This window comes from Oncorhynchus tshawytscha, linkage group LG03 (genome assembly GCF_018296145.1).
Source record: "Oncorhynchus tshawytscha isolate Ot180627B linkage group LG03, Otsh_v2.0, whole genome shotgun sequence".
NCBI classification, from domain to species: Eukaryota; Metazoa; Chordata; class Actinopteri; order Salmoniformes; family Salmonidae; genus Oncorhynchus; species Oncorhynchus tshawytscha.
The window spans coordinates 4,794,796-4,814,709 of NC_056431.1; the positions used below are offsets into that span (position 1 = coordinate 4,794,796).

A 19,914-nucleotide genomic window follows, 5' to 3' on the forward strand; every position below is an offset into this window, starting at 1 on the left:
ATTCTTCACAAAAAAATACAGTTTTATATCTTTATGTTTGAAGCCTGAAATGTGGCAAAAGGTCGCAAAGTTCAAGGGGGCCAAATACTTTCGCAAGGCACTGTATATGACAATATGTCATATTATCCTTGTTGTGACATTAAAACAGCAGTAACATTTTAGTAACACTAATAAAGGGTCAAATAGAAGCTAGAAAAATAGATACATATACAGAGCCTTCAGAAAATATTCACACCACTTGACTTATTCTACATTTGTTGTGTTACAGTCTGAATAAAACATTTATTACATTTAGATTTTTTTGTCACTGGCCTACACACAATACCCAATAATGTCAAATTAATAAAAAATGAAATGTCTTAAGTCAATAAATAGTCAACCCCTTTGTTATGGCAAGTTAAAATAAGTTCAGGAGTACAATTTTGCTTAAAAAGTCACATAAGTTGCATGGACTTCATTGTGTGCAATAAAAGTGTTTCATGTTATTTTTGAATGACTACCTCATCTCTGTTCCCGACACAAACAATTATCTGTAAGGTCCCTCACAGTCAAGCAGTGAATTTGGCTGTGACAGGAGAAAATTGAGGATGGATCAACAACATTGTAGTTACACCACAATGCAAATCTAATTGACAGAGTGAAAAGAAGGAAGCCTGTAGAGAATAAAAATATTCCAAAACATGAATCCTCTTTGGAACAAGGCACTAAAGTAATAAAAGCAATTAACTTGTTGTCCTGAATACAAAGTGTTATGTTTGGAGCAAATCCAATACAGCACATTACTGAGTACCACTCTCCATATTTTCAAGCATAGTGGTGGCTGCATCATGTTATGGGTATGCTTGTAATCGTTCAGGACTGGGGAGTTTTTCAGGATTAAAAATAAATGGAATAGATCTAAGCACAGGCAAAACCTCGAGGAAAACCTGTTTCAGTCTGCTTTCCAACAGACACTGGGAGATTAATTCACCTTTCAGCAGGACAATAACCTAAAACACAAGGCCAAATCTACACTGGAGTTGCTTACCAACCAGATGTGAATGTTCCTGACTGGTCATGTTATGGTTTTGACTTAACTCTACTTGAAAATGTATGGTAAGACCTGAAAATGGTTGCCTATAATCAACAACCAATTTGACAGAGCTTGAAGAATTGTAAAATATTGCACAATCCAGGTCTGGAAAGCTCTTAGAGACTTACCCAGAAAGACTCATAGCTGTAATCATTGCCAAAGTTGCTTTTACAAAGAATTAACTAAGGGGTGTGAATACTTGTGTAAATGGTTATTTATGTATTTTATTTTCAATACATTTGCAAAAATTTCGAAAAACATGTTTTCACTTTGTCATTATGGGGTATTATTATGTGTAGATGGGTGAACATTTGTTATAATTTAATAAATGTAGAATTCAGGCTGTAACACAATAAAACATGGAATAAGTCAAGGGGTATGAATACTTTCTGACGGCACTGTATATATAGTCCATTTCATTATCAAAACATTTAATTCCATAATAGTCATAACACAGTCTCTGGGAATGGGGGTCTACCGTCTTTCAGACTAAAAGGAAGGCATAGTTTTAGTCAGGTGGTAATATTAAGTGGAGTGGATTCTCTATCCCGTGTGATCTCATACCCCCTCTGGATCGGAAAAAAATCCTTCTTCGATAGGAGTACTTTTAAGTATGTGTGTGATATGGATCCATTGATAATGTCATAATAGTTGGTTGCCCTTAGTGACAGGGGTCGAAGGGGTACTTGGTGACCCCTCCGTGGAGCTCCACCACGTTCTCGGACCAGGTGATGACGTCCCCACTGAGGTGGCTGTTGCAGGAGGCCAGGCTGTAGATGTCATGGGCCGTGAGGACATTAGCCCACATCTGGAGGTCAGAGATGTCCCCCATAAACGCCTGCGTGGCGTCGAAACGACCTCCCAGAGTGTCCTGGAGGAGAGAGACAAGGTAATGTTAGGCTCATTCTAAAGTTAGGATTTGTACTTAAGAAAGGAGCCATAAATGCATTTAAACTAAACAATGGGGTTTGTTTGTGGCTAGCTTTGGATTACAGGATGCTGCTGAGGGAAGGACAACTCATAATAATGTCCGGAATGGAGCGAATGGAATGGAATCGAATGAAAACCATGTGTTTGATGTATTTGATACCCTTTTACCTATTCCACTCCAGCCATTAACATGAGCCTGTCCTCCCCATCCTCCTGTATGTATGGTAGGTGGTAGTCAGCATTCATTATATGACAAAACCTATCTGCTGCTCTAAATGAGACAAGGTCAGGGTTCAGAGGTCAGAGGCTAGGATTACACAGTAATGACTCTGACCGCAAACACGATGACTGTTTCTGAGAGAAAGCCCATGCTAGTGAAGTGAATGCTTTTGTGGTTGGTTAAGGGCGCACGCACAACAGTCCTTCTGCTTGGGCTGCGTTTACACTGGTGGCCCAATTCTGATCTTTTGCCAAATTATTGTGAAAAAAAACTATTAGTGGTAACAAATAAGAAGATCAGAATTGTGTGACTGTGTAAACATAGCATTCTAGACAGCCGTGGCGTGATACATAAAGGGAGGCTATACTAGGATAAGGGCTGAGGAGGGAAGGAAGGAAGGGAAAGGGGATACCTAGTCAGTTGCACAACTGAATGCATTTGCCATGACGTTGCCCTCTTGGGGATAGCGAGTACCATCCCCCTCTCTCTGCACCATCCCCCTCTCTCCCTCACCCCCTACCAACAGGCTCTGTTAGGCAGGTCATAAATTCCTTGAGGAGTTCTCTCCTCATGGCCAGAGTATAAGAGAGAGTGAGTTTTCACAGGAGAACAAAGGAACCTCTTCTCCAGCATATAACTTGAGAACTGAACAATGTACATGTTTTGGAGAAGGTGTACGCAGTCGGGGAAGAATCCAGCTATGCGGTCGGGGAAGAATCCAGCTATGACCGGTCAATTTCGTTTAATGATTGTGAAACTCATGAGAGACAATACAGCCACATTACCATAACTCTGTTTATACAAGAGTCTCAGTTATGAGGCTTGCATCTAATTGTTGTATAAAATGAATGAGTAAAGATGAAATTATTTGTGAAATTGTGTAATGTGATTTTAAACTGTTTAATGAAAGGGAACCCAATTCCCTTTAAAGTTAACTTAGACATTGGCCCACCCCATGAGCACAGACATTGATCTGGCATCATGGGACAGCCTTTTTCTGCTCTTCCGAATATAATCCCCACCTGGAGAATCATTTTCAGACCAAGCTTACCTCAATTATGAGCGGGCTAAGATTTGAGCCCAGACTAGTACCTCATCACAGAAGGAGTTCAGGTTTGAGTAGATTGCTGAATCTTTTAACCATACCATGTGGTTAAACTCTGAGACTATCGATCCAGCAGAATAAGAGTTACTCTTCGATACTAATTAGTAGTCAGCAGCTAGAAATGATGTACCCGTGAATGCGAGGACCGACAACCGCAGAAACATCTATTCTATTACAACATTGCTGAATGTTACTCTGAACAATCCATTCTAACCACGGCAGAGAGAGGGAGGGCGGACAAACTTTCCAACAGTAACAAACTTTCCAACAGAGATCACGACGACACACTGAGTGTAAATATATATATTGATTGCAATTATTCCCGAATGAGTGAGCGTTCATGTGCAAAGGATTGGCATTTCAATTGTTATAATTATCAACTTTGTAGTGTCTTTTATCTCAGTTGACCCCTACTTCCCTTTTGTCCATCAAACCGCGATACCGGTTTAGCCCACTAGGTCACATTCCCTATCATTTCCTTATAACCATATCTACTTGTTTGTTTGTGTATGCATTTCTTTGATTATTTAGTTAGTTAATAAATAAATGATTGAAACACTTGATGTATGGATGACTCATAGTGAAGACTGGGTTCGTGCAGATAGCCAACAATTTACGATGTTTGGAATGAGACTAACATGAGGTAAATAATCATTCATTAATTAGAATACTAATTGATCAGATATTAAAATATCTGAAAGTTATATTAGGAAAAATATAACTTTGTAATCCGAATATTTTCCTTGGTGCCCCGATTTCCTAGTTAATTACATTTACATGATTAAGTTAGTTTAATCACGTAATAATAATTACAGATAATTTATTTGATCAAAATAAGTCTTTAGTTTAATGATGCAAAAGACACGACACATTCAACAGAAATGTGGCTTCCCCATTTAACCTAATCTCTCTGAATCAGAGAAGCTCGGTGGGCTGCCTCAATTGGCGTCCACTGCATAGGCGCCCGGGAGCAGTTTGTTGTTGGGGGTTAACTGCCTTGCTCAAGGGGTTAATGAGTGAGGTCGCAGGGAAAATGGCTTAGTGTGCGCTTTTCTTGTCTTGTGTAATGCAAAAGCTTTTTGTAGACACTCAATAACCAACTGAAAGAATTTGAAGATTACCTGTTCCTGTCCGAGGATGAAGACCCCTCCAGGTTTGATGGGATGCCATGCGGACAGGTTCTCCCCAGAGCCCCTCTTCACCCCGTCCTGGTACGCCTCCCACTCACCGTCCCTCGTCGACCACGTCACACACACATGGTGCCACTTTCCATCGCTGATAGAAAGGGGCAGAGTCACTGCCTGGGGGGAAGGGAGGAGAGTAGGGATTAAGTACCACCAAGTTGACAGCACAAGGAGATAACTTGTGTGTTTCCAGTAGTAAACAGGTAAAGATTTGTACTACTTGATGACTTGGTAGTAAATAAGTAGTAGCTACCTAACAACAGCCAACTACTTCCTGTCTTGTCTTTTGTGGTCATGAAAAGCCGGTGTTGTCTGCCTGTAGTGTGACCACTTATTTACTACCAACATCAAGTAGTAAAATCTCTACTTGATTACTATTGACAAGCCTGTGTAGTAAAGCTGTAGTGTTTTAACTGGTTTTGCCCATCCTGAATGTAATCCTCTCCCATCCTTCGTCGTCCTGTCTTTCATAGTAAGCCCTTATGCTGGCACCAGTTCCTTTAAGTTTTATGAATACTTCCATGTCTTTGTTTAGTCATTTATATAACATTTTAGGAAATGAAAAAGGATCAGGAGAAATTCAGTAGTGATCAGTGGTGACACTACATGCACAAATGGCAGTAGAAATTCAATAGGGATTGAGTAGGCATACAGAAGTAGGCTTTGTGTAGTAATTCAATAGTGAACATGTAGGAATTGTGTAGGTATGTGTAGGTTCTAAGTAGTAAATAGCCAAAAGTTCCGTAGTTACACAGTAGTCATTAAGGGAGAATTATATAGTGGTTTAAATAGGAAATATGCATTGTTCACCATTGATGAAAGGTCCCAATTTGTCACTCATTACTATTTAAATGACTACATTAATCACTACTGGTTTACTACACATCTCAACAGCAATCAAACAGTAAAACCAGTAGGGTTGTGTAGATCTTGTGCAGTATTGCTGAGTAGTAACTCCGTAGTATTTACTGGGTATTTACTCAGTGAATTACTGGGGGGGTCTCTAAATTATGCAAATTAACTACTCTCCTGTTTGTTTAAAATGTAGTGGTAAATATGTAAATAAATGTTTCCAAATGAAACAAATACCCCCATCTCTCTGTCATGGTTTAAACCATTTATTTGTATGTGCCAGCACTGTCCACTCAGTAGTGCTGAATTTCGACCTAAGTTCCTTTACACATAGATTTTCCTTTGTACTTCCTAATTTTTGCCATTTGTTTGCCATGTGTTCTTGATTTAAAAAATGGCCTTTATTCCAATCGTTAGACTTATTCTTTGATTTATCATTGTTTGCGTTTGTCAGTCACCTGTTTAGAGCGCTCATTCGTTGTTTTTCAGGTGCGTGTGGGTACTGGTGTTCTCTGTGACCGAGGTAAAAGCAGATTCATGTTGGATATTTCCTTACGTCCACCAACAGCAGTTAGGGACCGTCAACATAGTGACAAATCACATTTTTTAAATGTCAATAGCTCTTTAAGCATTTCTCCTAAAACTTTCAAAACGAGTTGTAGCTAACTCCATGCTATAGACACACATTGCACACACTTTTTTTTGTCGGTTTACATCTTACACTATTTTAAATGATTTATTTATTTTAACCTCAAACAAGGTTCATAATGTACACTCAGTGGGCCTACACATTGCACACCCTTTTGTTTGTCCATTTGCATCTCATGAGATTTCACAAGAATATTTTAAAGATTCAAATTTCAATAGCTTCTCTTAGTCTTATGACCTACAACCCTCAAACTACTTTCAGAATATCCACCGAATAGCCTTATATGTAGCACAACCTTTTGTTTGTCCATTTTCATCTCACACAATTTTACACATATTTTCAATGTTTTTCAATGTTTCTAATTTCAATAGCTCCTACGTCATGTGACTTACTAGACTCAAACAAGGTTCAGAATGTACACTCAGTGGGCCTACACATTGCACACCCTTTAGTTTGTCCATTTCCATCTCACTCAATTTTACATTATTTTTTTACATTTCAAATGTCAATAGCTCCTTGGTCATGTGACCTACTGGACTCAAACAAGGTTCAGAATGTCCACTGACTACCCTTCAATATTGCACACTCTTTAGTTGGTCACTTTTCATCTCAGGTGATTTGAAATGAATGTTTCAAACTTTCTAATTTCAATAGCTCCTTGGCCATGTGACCTACAACCCTCAAACTACTTTCAGAATATCCACTGACTAGCCTTATACATGGCACACCCTTTCATTTGTCCATTTTCATCTCACACGATTTTACATTAATTGTCTGCTCTGCTCCCCAGAAGGACAGTGTCACTCACACCTATTCACTTGGTCCTTCTCCCTGGGGCCTTCCTGACCTCCAGGCAGGCCCCCATTGATCTGGTGACCTCTGACTCCAGGCTTCTAGGCCTACACTCCCTGCCCGCCTGCCTGCCCTCTCCCTGGGTCTGAGAGTGTATAGCTTACTCCCTGGAACCACAGATCTCCAGGCCTCCATACCTACTCTCACTACCCGGTCAACACCCCTCTCACTGGGCATCACCCATCACCTCGTCCCGGCAGGGGCTCAGCATCTCCATAACCTTGCCCACCAGGCGAACCGGGACACCCACACTTAAGCACCCCTCCCCAGACACTAAGACGTCTATATTCCCGCTGTCAGGGACCATGTGCACCTGGTAACCTGAAATAGGCTCTGTGCACCTGGTGACCCGCCCGCTTTTTTTCACTCAGAGACTAAGTCCCCAATCCAACCTCCATGGCCCCAGAGTCTGGCTGCCCCTGCTCGGACTCTGAGTGCCCCCCGCCTTGATGGAGGACTCCTTGTGCACCTGGTAACCCTTTGACTTCCACAGCGAGACCCAACCTGACTCACAGTCCCACCAGAGGACAAGCCCGGCCGGATGGGCGACCACCACCTAGCCCCCTACCTATCCAGAGCCCCATGTCGATGTCTTACACCTTCTACCTGCCTGCCTGGGCTCTCTCACACTCTGTGTCTGGCCTCTGGCCCCTGGCCCTTCTGAGTGCACCTGGTAACCTGTAAGTAAAGAAGGAGTATGGTGGAGGAAGACGCCTTCCGTCCCCGACAAAAGCTTGGATCGAAGGCTCTTTCAATAGATCGCAGCGAGTGAGCTGCTCTGCTACGTATGAAACCCTGACCCAGAATCAGTTTCTCTACGAGTGATTTAGCACCAGGTTCCCCACAAAATGTGGTGCACATCAGGAGAAGGGTGGCAACTCATCCGGCGGCACTCCAACCCCGTCACGAACAGCTCTACTCACCTGCCAAAAGAGGCAGACTATCCTGGGCCATCCTAAGATCTGTGGTGCTATGGTATCATTACTTTTAGGGGGGATTCTGATTTAGTCATAATCCCACAGATGGTAGCTTCATGTGATTGGGTGAATTGAGTGCGACCGCGACAGGTGGGTAGTTGACATTCAGTGATCCGTACCCAGTGGGAACCTAGGTTTCTTCTGTTCATTTTATGGATCCGCACCAAATCAATGGGCGTGGATGGTACTACCCAAATCCGATGTAGGCCTCCCTCCCCAGACAAGCTGGAGATACCTTTCCCCACTTCATAGGGCAAGATCCAGATCCATGCAATGCCCGATCACTGCAGGGCCAATGGGTTTCGTCTCCGCTTCGGAGTTTAGTGAGCGTAGGTGAGACCTCCCCATCTACAATGTGGGGTGTCCCGCACTCAGGCAAGCTTGAGGCCTGGTAGTGTCAGCTAATGGTAAGGCACATGCTATCTCCACATGCTCCACATGCTGTCCTCCATGCTCCAAGGAGCATAGAAGAGAGCTCCCACATAGAATGTGTAGAGTCCCGCACCCAGGCAGACCTGAGACCTGGCAGTGTCCATAACGGCTAAGCACATTCCATCTCTATTTAGTGCTCCACTGTTAGCGGGTCCAGCCGAAGCCAGCGTTCGATTCAAACCTGCGGTTTACAGTTAGCAAAGTATACGGGGGACGTGTGTTTAAATGTTTCACCATAGCCGCTCTGTGATCAGACTGATGCGAGTGGTACACTTTCATCAGCCATCTCCCAGGACATAACTCCCCCCTCCCAGCCAAAGCCAGGGATGCGTTCGAGCCATCATTCTCTGATTGGCTTCCTGTCAAGGTCAGAATTTGTTTACAAGAGTCCCGCAGCAAATCATTGAGTTTGGTGGAACCGCCCTCACATTTTCATGCTTGACCGAAAGCCCCATATTCCAGGACCGACTGCCGCCTTCCGTTAACGATCAATAGCCGTCACCATCTGCAGGACTCTCTTTGTGTACAGACTAGTACCGAGGTAACTCACGTTTGGTTTGCATCGTTAGCGACACCTGAAAACAGGTGACATACAGGGAGGGATTGGAAAAGTCCTGCTAGAAGGCATCCTCATAATCTTCCTTATTAAGGCTAAGGACTCTTTAAGACAATCATTGTTACTTCCTCCGTTTACTCACGCTTCATTGAATTTCTTCACTTTGACATTCAGAGCACTGGGCAGAAATCACATCACATCAACACCCACCTCGGGCCTTCACAATGCTTTGTTTTAATTCAACAGTTGGATTCCCCTGGTCCGCACCAGTTCTAAGTCAGCTGCTAGGCGCCGGCCTATACGACCTGCCGGAGACCCAGCGCGAACAGGGCCAGCGAGCGCCATAGCTGGGGAGATCCGCGAGAAGGGCCCAGGATGCACCCAGAGTCGCCACCAACAGCCGGACCCAATCCCCCACCGGTCCACCTTTGGCACGCCGATGGACACCACCTGATGAAGCCCCGCACGCAGCCCCTTGCGAGACCACACATGAGAGACCGCGAGATGGGCCACACAACGAACTTCCAACAGTGGCGAGAGGAGGGCGAGGGAGCGACTGCTCCCCCAGCCGCGGCTTGAGCCCCACTTCGCAACCCAGCCTGACCGAACTAGCCCTTAGAGCCAATCCTTATCCCTAAGTTACGGATCTGACTTGTCCACTTCCATTACCTACTTTGTTTTAACATGCCAGAGGCTGTTCACCTTGGAGACCTGCTACTGATATGGGTACGGCCCGGCGCCAGATTTACACCCTCTCCCCCAGATTTTCAAGGGCCAGCGAGAGCTCACTGGACGCCGCCGGAACCGCAAAGCTTTCCAGGGCTTGGGCCCATCTCTTGGGTCGATCCCAATCCAGGGAGCCTTGCCCTTCACAAAGAAAAGAGAATTCTCCCCGGCGCTCCCACCAGTTTTTCCTGGATCGATCTTGTTACCACACTGGACGCCTCGCGGTGCCCGTCTCCTCCTGTCCGTGGACATTCTGAAAGTAGTTTGAGGTCAGTAGGTCACAAATTAGAAAGTTTGAAACATTTATGCAAAATCTTGTGAGAGGAAAATGACAAACTAAAGGGTGTGCAATGTGTAGGCTCACCGAGTGTACATTCGGAACCTTGTTTGAAGTCAGTAGGTCAAGGACCTATTTCAATTCAAAAGTTTACTAAATTAATGTAAAAACATGTGAGATGGAAATGGACAAACCAAAGGGTATGCACTATAGAAGGGAAGTCAGTGGACATTATGAACTTTGTTTGAATCCAGTAGCTCACATTACCAAGGAGTTATTGAAATTAGAAAGTTTGAGATATTTATGTAAAATCGAGCGAGATGAAAATGGACAAACTAAAGGGTGTGCAATGTGTAGTGCCACTGAATGTAGATTCTGAAAAAAGTTTGTACTTTGTTTACGCTCCCTAACTAATTCAACTAGGAATTCAAAATGCTGCTCACATCGCCATGTTTATGAGCTTTGGAAAGCGAATGAATATCCAAATCGTGAAAATAAGACGTGCAATATTGTACGCAATTTTTCCAACATCATGATACTTATTTGGAGTCTGTGGCTCAAGTGGTTTGAAAGCTATTGAGGTTTGAAAGCATGAACATCCGTTGAATATCCAACTTGAAACTGTCTTGACCTCGGTTTCTCTGTGCCATCTGTGGCCAAAAGTAGTAGACCATTTATTTTGCTTGATTATTTTCTATTAATATTTGTTTTCTTTCCTGGATCAGCTGATGATGGTAGACAATATCACTAGACAACTAGTCCCCAGCTAGACACCAATGTGCATCCAATCCATCCAACAAGTAGGCTATACGTTAATGACAGTAGGCCTACAAGGTGACTCTTTGGTTAGAAGAGGATAAATGATTAACGTTCAATGTTCTAATTCAATTGTTAAATGCTTAATAATGATAAATAACACTGTCATCAATTTCATCAATGTAAGGACAGAAAGGAAGTGTTTTATGTCACACGATCTGTGAAGACTCCAAGCATTAACTCATTAACTATGGACTAACTCATGAACAAGGGTGGAAAACATGTTTTGATTTATTTAACTCATGTATTATATTGGATGTAGGCTACCGGTTCTGTGTGTTCATGTGTGTAAAATTGCCTCTGCTGAGAGGGTAGGCTAACAGAAGTGATGTAAGCCTACTGGAAGGTAAAAGGTAGGCTAACAGAAGTGATGTAAGCCTACTGGAAGGTAAAAGGTAGGCTAACAGAAGTGATGTAAGCCTACTGGAAGGTAAAAGGTAGGCTAACAGAAGTGATGTAAGCCTACTGGAAGGTAAAAACAACTGAATGTATAGGGGGCATTACTTTTTTTTTGTGACTGGCAATAAAGATAAAACACCACATAACTGTCTACCAGTAGATCTATTTGAAGTTCATGGTAATAGGCTTACACATTGTAGCCTAGTCTGGTAAGTTCACTGTGTGTTAGGATGACCAGACCATCCTGTTTATCAGGTGTCCAGACTTTTCAGGCTACAAAAAAATGTCCATTTGTCAGCAAGAAGCATCAATTAATGTAGGCCTAATCAATGGCAATGGCTGAATTTCAATAGGCACACTTCTTGGTGTTTTGTAACACATGTCTATTTCCATTCATCAAATGGCACAAGTATACGGTTGAAATCGGAAGTTTAGTCATTAAAATGTGGTTTTCAACCACTCAACAAATTTCTTGTTAACAAACTATACTTTTGGCAAGTCAGTTAGAACATCTACTTTGTGCATGACACAAGTCATTTTTTGGGGGGGGAGAAATTTCCTGATGAAACAAAAATAGAACTGTTTGGCCATAATGACCATTGTTATGTTTGGAGGAAAAAGTTGGATGCTTGCAAGCTGAAGAACACCATTCCAACTGTGAAGCACAGGGGTGGCAGCATCATGTTGTGAGGGGGGGGGGCTTTGCTGCAGGAGGGACTGGTGCACTTCACAAAATAGATGGCTTCATGAGAAAGGGAAATTATGTGGATATATTATTGAAGCAACATCTCAAGACATCAGTCAGGAAGTTAAAGCTTAGTCACAAATGGGTCTTCCAAATGAACAACGACCCCAAGCATACTTCCAACGTTGTGGCAAAATGGCTAAAGGACAACAAAGTCAAGGTGTTGGAGTGGCCATCACAAAGCTCTGACGTCAAACCTATAGAAAATGTGTGGGCAGAACTGAAAAAGCATGTGCGAGCAAGGAGGCCTACAAAGCTGACTCAGTTACACCAGCTCTGTCAGGAGGAATGGGTCAAAATTCACCCAACCTATTGTGGGAAACTTGTGGAAGGCTACCCAAAACGTTTGACCCAAGTTAAACAATTTAAAGGCAATGCTACCAAATACTAATTGAGTGTATGTAAACTTCTGACCCACTGGGAATGTGATGAAAGAAATAAAAGCTGAAATAAATCACTCTCTACTATTATTCTGACATTTCACATTCTTAAAATAAAGTGGTGATCCTAACTGACCTAAGACATTGAATTTTTATTAGGATTAAATGTTAGGAATTGTGAAAAACTTAATTTAAATGCATTTGGCTAAGGTGTATGTAAACTTCTGACTTCAACTGTACATGCAGTTTGGCTGCTGGAATTATTTTTATTTAGAATTTTTTTGAATTTTTTACCCCTTTTTTGTGGTGTCCAATTGTTGTAGTAGCTACTATCTTGTCTCATCGCTACAACTCCCGTACGGGCTCGGGAGAGACGAAGGTTGAAAGTCATGCGTCCTCTGATACACAACCCAACCTAGCCACACTGCTCCAACCCGCTGGATGTGCGCTGTGTGTTGGAGGGAACACTGTGCACCTGGCAACCTTGGTTAGCGCGCACTGCGCCCGGCCTGCCACAGGAGTCGCTGGTGTGTGATGACACAAGGACATCCCTACCAACTGACCAAGCCCTCCCTAACCCGGACAACGCTAGGCCAATTGTGCGTCACCCCATGGACCTCCCGGTCGCGGCCGGTTACGACAGAGCCTGGGCGTGAACCCAGAGTCTCTGATGGCACAGCTGGCGCTGCAGTACAGCGCCCTTTAACCACTGCGCCACCCGGGAGGCCCATGCTGCAATTATTTTAAAGTGGATGAACACGCATAGGTAGCCTACATTTTGAAGTGATTTGTTTGACAATCAGATGAAAATATCATGACTGGTTGTGTTAATGTCACATTAAAAGGTAATACATTTTTTTACAGTTTAAATTATGTCTTTATTATTAGTCCCATAAAAAAATAGAAATCGATAGAGATCCACAAAAATCATGGTGTAATTCACCCTCTGTCTGAGACTCTCTCCACCTGCTGTCTAAGTAAGCTGCTCTCTGACGTCATCGTCACGCCATTAAGACGGATCACTGGTGTCAGAAAGTCCATTCGGTTAACCTTCGGAGTTACAATGCTCTTCAGTGTAGCCTAGTTATTATATACTGAGCTTCTGAGCTACTGAGTCCAACAGGCCTTCTGGGCTAAACCTTTGGCTACAGAGACGTGGCTTACGTGGCTTTTATCCTCACAGCTGAAGTGTTAAAGCCAAGAGAGTTATATAGCATCCACTCTGCCCATGTCCGAATACCCATTCTAGCGTACTATACTGAACAAAAATATAAACACAACATGCAACAATTTCAAACATTTTACTGAGTTACAGTTCATGTAAGGAAATCAGTCAATTGAAATTAATTCATTCGGCCCTAATCTATGGATTTTACATGACTGGGAATACAGATATGCATCTGTTGGTCACAGATACCTTAAAATAAAGGTAGGGCTTGGATCAGAAAACCAGTCAGTATCTGGTGTGACCACCTTTTGCCTCATCCAGTGCGACACATCTCCTTCGCATAGAGTTGATCAGACAGTTGATTGTGGCCTTGTGGAATGTTGTCCCACTCCTCTTCAATGGCTGTGCGAAGTTGTTGAATATTGGCAGGAACTGGAACACGCTGTCGTGTGTTTGTTTGTTGTCTGTAGCTTCTGCCTGCCCATACCATGACCCCACCACCACCATGGGGTACTCTGTTCACAGCGTTGACATCAGCAAACCGCTCGCCCACACGATGCCATACATGTGGTCTGTGGTTGTGAGGCCGGTTGGAGGTACTGCCAAATTCTTTAAAACAATGTTGGAGGTGGCTTATGGTAGAGAAATTAACATTCAATTATCTGGCAACAGCTCAGGTGAACTATCCTGCAGTCAATTGCATGCTCCCTCTAAACTTGAGACATCTGTGGCATTGTGATGTGTGACAAAACTGCACATTTTAGAGTGGCCTTTTATTTTCCCTAGCACAAGGTGCACCTGTGTAATGATCATGCTGTTTAATCAGATTCTTGTTATGCTACACCTGTCAGGTGGATGGATGATCTTGGAAAAGGAAAAATTCTCACTAACGGATGTAAACAAATTTCTGCACAAAAGTTGAGAGAAATAAGCTTTTTGTGAGTAAGGAAAATGTATGGGTATCTTTCATGTCAGCTCATGAAACATGGGACCAACACTTTACACGTTGCATTTATATTTTTGTTCAGTGTAAATAGTATGCAGAAAAAAATAGTTTTATAAATAGACTAACATTTCCAAAATAGACTCCCACAATTCGTTAATTTTGGTACAGCAAGTCAATTTCTCAGATTATCAGCTGTTGTCAAACACATTGGAAAAGATGAAAAGGCGAGTGAATTCCACTAGACCAAACACCGAAATAAGTATGCAGTTTAGGTATGTAATACACTAGGATGGGTATTCAGACATGGCCACTCTCTACTCAACGCTCTCTCTCCCCATCTCACCTTGTCATCCACCAACAGCTCCATGGGGTTGTTGCCCCACTCGATCAGCACCAGTTCGTTGGCCTGTCCTGGTACAGAGTAGGAGAAGGGGGTCCCCAGCCCGGGGCCTGCACCCCCCTTTATCCACAGACACAGGGTGAGGGCAAAGATCTCGTGGAGGAGGGTCGTCTTCACCTTCCCGTACATGTAGTTGGTTCTCATGGGGAAACCGATCTGGAAGGCATCAGGGTTCTTGGTCTTCTTCCTGCTGATGGTACCTGTGTGGTGCAGGTTATTCAGTAGAGAGTCCAATTTGTTGTTGGAGTGCAGGCCAGCCCTGGGCCCTGGTATGTGATAACCCGTTCTCTGCAGGTAACCATGGCTATCTGCCTCGTTGTCGTGTTGCCCATCATCATGGTGATCATCGGGGTGGTCATCATGGTGACTGTCATCGTGATGCCCGTCATCGTCGTGGTCTTCATGGTGCCCGTCATCGTGGTGATCGCTGTCGTCATGGTGATTGGGGCTGCTGCTGAGGGCAGCAGCGGTGTGGTGCATCTGCTGCTCCAGAGCACTGATCTTCCTCTGGAGGAGCTCCTTCAGAGAGCTGGAGTAGGTGGTGGAGGTGTTCCTTGACTGCTGGGGAGGGAGACACAAACACTACCCTTATTTACTGTTGACTGCAGTACGTACATTCTTTTTTTTATTATGGTTGAGATTGAGAAACAGATTGAGAGATATGTGAGTTTCTACATCGTTGACTTGTGGTCTCTCTGTGGGACAGTGACGATAGACAGATGGCACGGGCAGCAGAGGGTACAGATCGGAGATCAGTGTCAATTATCATGATCTCCACTTACAGCCTCATAATCAGGCCACAAACCTGGACGACAAAGCCTGAATTACGAGAGAAAGCAAGAGAGAGAAAACAGGTAGGAATGATGTGCCCTGCCCAGATCCATCCAGCTCCACTAATTTTACCCATCTACCAAGCTAACCTAACTCTCTCTACCAATCTTAAACTCACCCAGCTAGCTCTGCCCTGCTCATCTCAAAGCCACCCAACCATACCAAACCCTACCAAGCGTACTCAAGCAGAATCCATTTAAACCGTCAGTGCTCAATAACCTTGTCTAGTGTGCCCATTTTGACTTAGACAGGGTGATCATCCAACCCCTAAAGCCACTTCAATGTCAGGCCAGGACCGGTTATGCCAGGGATGCCAGTCTCTCTCTGTGCCAAGACTGTTCTGCTCCAGACAGTCAGACAGGGCTGGCAGTGTAGCAGAGGAAAGGGACTATGGTGATCCTTGATTGTTTTTACAAATAAAGGATTTTGATGCCAGGAAACAAGATGTAGAACTCTGTCTGCCTGTGGCAGATGGTGTCTCGCATGGCAGGGTGGTACTTTCATGTGATTAACTGATTAACATATTTAATTATCCCGAGCTCTTATTCAGCTTGATTTGTTTATTTGACCAAACAATCCAATGACATGTGCACCACCTGACCTGAGACAAGACAAGGAAGTGACACGTGGAAACACATTACACCCCTCTTCTTTTCTCTCTCCCTCTCTCTCGCGCATTATAATATAGTAATCTGCCATTTAGCAGACGCTTTTTACAATTTAAAGTAATCCCTTAATCCTGATTTTAGTCTCTGTCTCTCATCCCTCTGGCATTCTTTTATCGCTTTCCTCATGACCCCATCCTATCTCCATTATCTCTTTTCTGTACTAAACGGAACTTTCTCTCACCTGCAGGTTATCCATTCTCTCTTTAAGGGCCTGCAGCATCCTGCTCAGTTCTTCCGGCGATTTTGATGATATCATATCCTCTGGTGTTGCGTGTTTATCCTTCCCCCTGTTGTTATGCCCACTGTCCGAACGATGCCCCCCATTCCCAGGGTAGTGTCCGGCTGCATCCAAAGCATGGTTGTTGTTTCCATGGTGACCCTGCTGGTTGTCATGGTGACCGTTGTCAGCGTAAGGCAGATGGCTGACAGCCCCTCCGTGATGAGATGGAGGTTCATGGTGGTCGTTGTGAGCCACGATGCCCGGCCCAGAGCCCTCACACAGGGTAAGCTTGGCGGTCAGCTCCCTGATGGTCTCTCTCATATCCAGGATGGTCTCTTTTTGCTGCACCAGGCTCTCTCTCAGGTGTAAAATAGTGGTTTTAGCCTCCTCTGTCATTCCCCACCAGCCATTATTGTTCGGGGGCCCTACAGGAGGCGTGTGATGCCCTGCCCCGCTAGGCCCCATGACTGGCCCCCCAGAGGGGAAGCAGGCAGGGTCGGTATCGGCAGGGACGGGAATGCAGATGAATCGCGGGTGGCCTCCATAGTCAGGCCCTGGCATGGCAGAGGTAGGGGAGATGAAGAGGAGGATGGTGGAGAGGATGAGTGTTTGTAACGACGAGGGTTTAGAGATGCACTTGTGTCCCATTTTAAGCAATCTTTGAGTATGGTTTGAGTTTGAAGAAATAGACTTCAACCTTTCTGATGTGAGTAAGTTTAACTCTTTTGAATTAAAAGCAGCATGTCCCAGAAAAGCTATATTCCAATAGCTCTGTGGTCTGATACCTCTGAAAGTTTCTTATTTTATGGTGTGGAAGAACCAGAGCTGTTGTGGAAAGCACCTGCAAGAAAAGTATGAGGTTTAGAATGCAGCTGAGTAACTTTTGGTCTAGGACAGCACACGAAGTAGCAGGGACCGGTAGATCCCCTTCTATTGCTGTGGATGCTGTTTGGAAGACTACAAGGCTGCAGTTGTAGGTATGGAAGCCAGTACTGTACTCTAGGCATGGCCTTACACAGATCTTTGGTGGTCTCAAAGTGAGAAAAAGGGTGCCCCCTTCCAAAATGACCGTCATTCCATTTATATTTTTCTACTGCTCCTGTAGCCAAATTCTCCATGATTTGTTTAAACATAGGCTTTACTTTTCTACCACAACACACTCACTCATCATACATTGTAGACTAAGCCAGCTCAAAGATGAAAGAAAGTTAGTTAATTATCTTGCTAGAACCACTACCGCGGTCTATCAGTATCTGATAATCGCTGATGTAGACTAGATGGATCAGCTAGTTAGCTAGGATCTGCTGTCAAAACAAGCTAGTCTTTACTAGAATTTGTTCTGCTAACAAACAATCAAACTGCAGTCGCCCCCTTCCCTGTCCCTGTCCCTGTCCCTGTCCCTGTCCCTGTCCCTGTCCCTGTCCCTGTCCCTGACCCTGTCCCTGTCCCTGTCCCTGACTGTGAGGCAACACATGCTACTAACCTACTACTGGCGGTACTCATTGTAAACCGATAGGCAATTCGTTGCATTTGAAGTTACAAGAGAGAGAATAGACTAAATCAAATAAAGAGTCATTGTTTTTTTTGTTTTTTTACACGCACGTGCCTGACTGTAGTGCAGTATTCCATCTGCAGGGTTGATGCATTCATTGGCTTTTGAGAGATTAATCAAGGGATTGGCCTGGAATAAAACAAAATCACAGAGTACCGATAGCACACACACCAGATCATTATAACAAAAACACAAAAAAATAAGTAAATCAGTAAGAAATAAAGTGAGCATCTAAGCCTTCACATTATTAAGAATAGAGTATGTTCTGAAATTATAATGTTGTTTATACTGGCTGCTTAAGAAATCTGTTGATGATCAGTCACACCTTGTCATGTAAGTTCAAGTGTCTGCTGCTCTTATTTCTATGATCAGCCCGATTGACAGTTTTCTTTTGTGGTGTTACGGTCTACCATAGCAATCAGACACTCCTAATCACATCTAATCACCATTGGATGTATTTTTACAGTACCGTAAATAAAGATGTGTGGGCACGTGGGGTGACAGCTAAAACCGTGATGGCCACCTGTTGCTCCCAATCCAGACATTGTTTGACTCAGTTCAACTGCAGAGTTCAACTGACAGTCATTCATATGGCCATAAAGAGAGAGATAATATCTAATATAATATAAGCTTGAAGATGAGTTTGTGACTTGAATCCGCTGTGTAGTGCTAGGGCAAAAACCAAAACATGTACCCAGGGGCGGCCCCAGGACCGAGTTTGGGAAACACTGGCTTAGAGGAGAGCCAGATTGTCGAGCCACACAACCCTGTTTCACCCAATCTCAATTCTTTGGCCTTTTTAGCCCTACCTTTATTATCTTTCACAGATCTTCCAATTAACCTAATTACAAATACCTATTAGGCTGACAGAGTCGAGAGACAAGAACGTTTTCCTCTGCTGTGTGTGTGTGGGGGGGGGGCTTTACTTTATAGTAGGCCTACGGGCACCATATGGTTTAAGTGGGCATTGAAGTCAGTGATTACAGATACATTTAAAGCTGACGGGCACATTTAACACTAATTAGAAAAGGGCTGACCAACAAAAACATAATATCTGCTCATATGGTGGCTACGTTTGCAATTAAGTAGAGTTGACCAAAGCCAGAAGGAGACCACCGAAGCATGACAATATCATTTCCAGGGATGGGTTGTCAATTACAATCTAATTGAGGATTTAAAAACAAATGTGGATTTCAGTCATCTAGATTGAAGAACAATTGACCCCAATCCTGGCCTCTACACAGCACAACCAGAGTATATCGGATAAATGGGTAAAATTAATATCAATTGAGTTGAATTTCACTAGACAGGTTTACAAAGTTTGTAGATGACCCCTCGGTCAGTCAGAATGTAATGACAGAGACCCATAGAAACGCTTGTAGTAATGGATAGAAAGCATCACCTTGGAGAGAAATACACCTGTATCTAACGTCAAACTGAACTTGAAATAATCTAATTCATCTTGGAATGAAAGTCAATAAATCCAACGTGAATGGTCATAATCTACACATTGTTGAACAGAAAGAAAGTGTCCTTACCTGAGAACCTGTGTGTCCTGCTTCTGTTCTGTTGGTCAGTTAGTAAATCCACCTCACCACATACACTGATCAGATTGGGAGATTTACTCCAGGGGAGTGTGTTAAACACATCTCTCTCTCTCTCTCTCTCTCTCTCTCTCAGCTCACACCAACCTTTCCACAGTCTCTTTCTCTGTAGGCTATACTACATGCTGTAGGGTTGGGATCAATTCCATTTAGATTCTGTCAATTCTGGAAAGTTCATATCAGGAATTGAAAAGGCAATTTAAATTTAATTAATCGATATGGATTTTCAATTGAGGAATTGAATTACGATTAATTTAGTGAACTTTTGTAGTTGAAATGGAAATAACCCCAACAACACTGGTGATACATTGCATTATGCTCAGACAACACCTGCTGCATTTCTCATTTCCCAC

The 19,914-nt window shown here is 43.5% G+C and overlaps 1 protein-coding gene across 2 annotated transcripts; it reads right to left on the minus strand.

Annotated features, from left to right (window-relative positions):
* Positions 1-1,319: 1,319 nt before the first annotated feature.
* Positions 1,320-19,556, minus strand: LOC112234869 (neuronal pentraxin-2-like). 2 transcript variants are annotated; one of them, XM_024403180.2, is made up of 5 exons: positions 19,496-19,556; positions 16,367-17,246; positions 14,630-15,244; positions 4,449-4,628; positions 1,320-1,943 (listed from the first exon to the last, which is right to left on the minus strand). In XM_024403180.2, exons 2-5 carry the CDS (start codon positions 17,051-17,053, stop codon positions 1,734-1,736), a joined length of 1,692 nt encoding a protein of 563 aa, XP_024258948.2. In that variant the 5' UTR covers positions 17,054-17,246; positions 19,496-19,556; the 3' UTR covers positions 1,320-1,733. The 2 variants fall into 2 exon arrangements, with proteins under 2 accessions (XP_024258948.2, XP_024258945.2); XM_024403177.2 differs by having other exon boundaries at positions 14,630-15,247.
* Between the last annotated feature and the right edge of the window lie 358 nt (positions 19,557-19,914).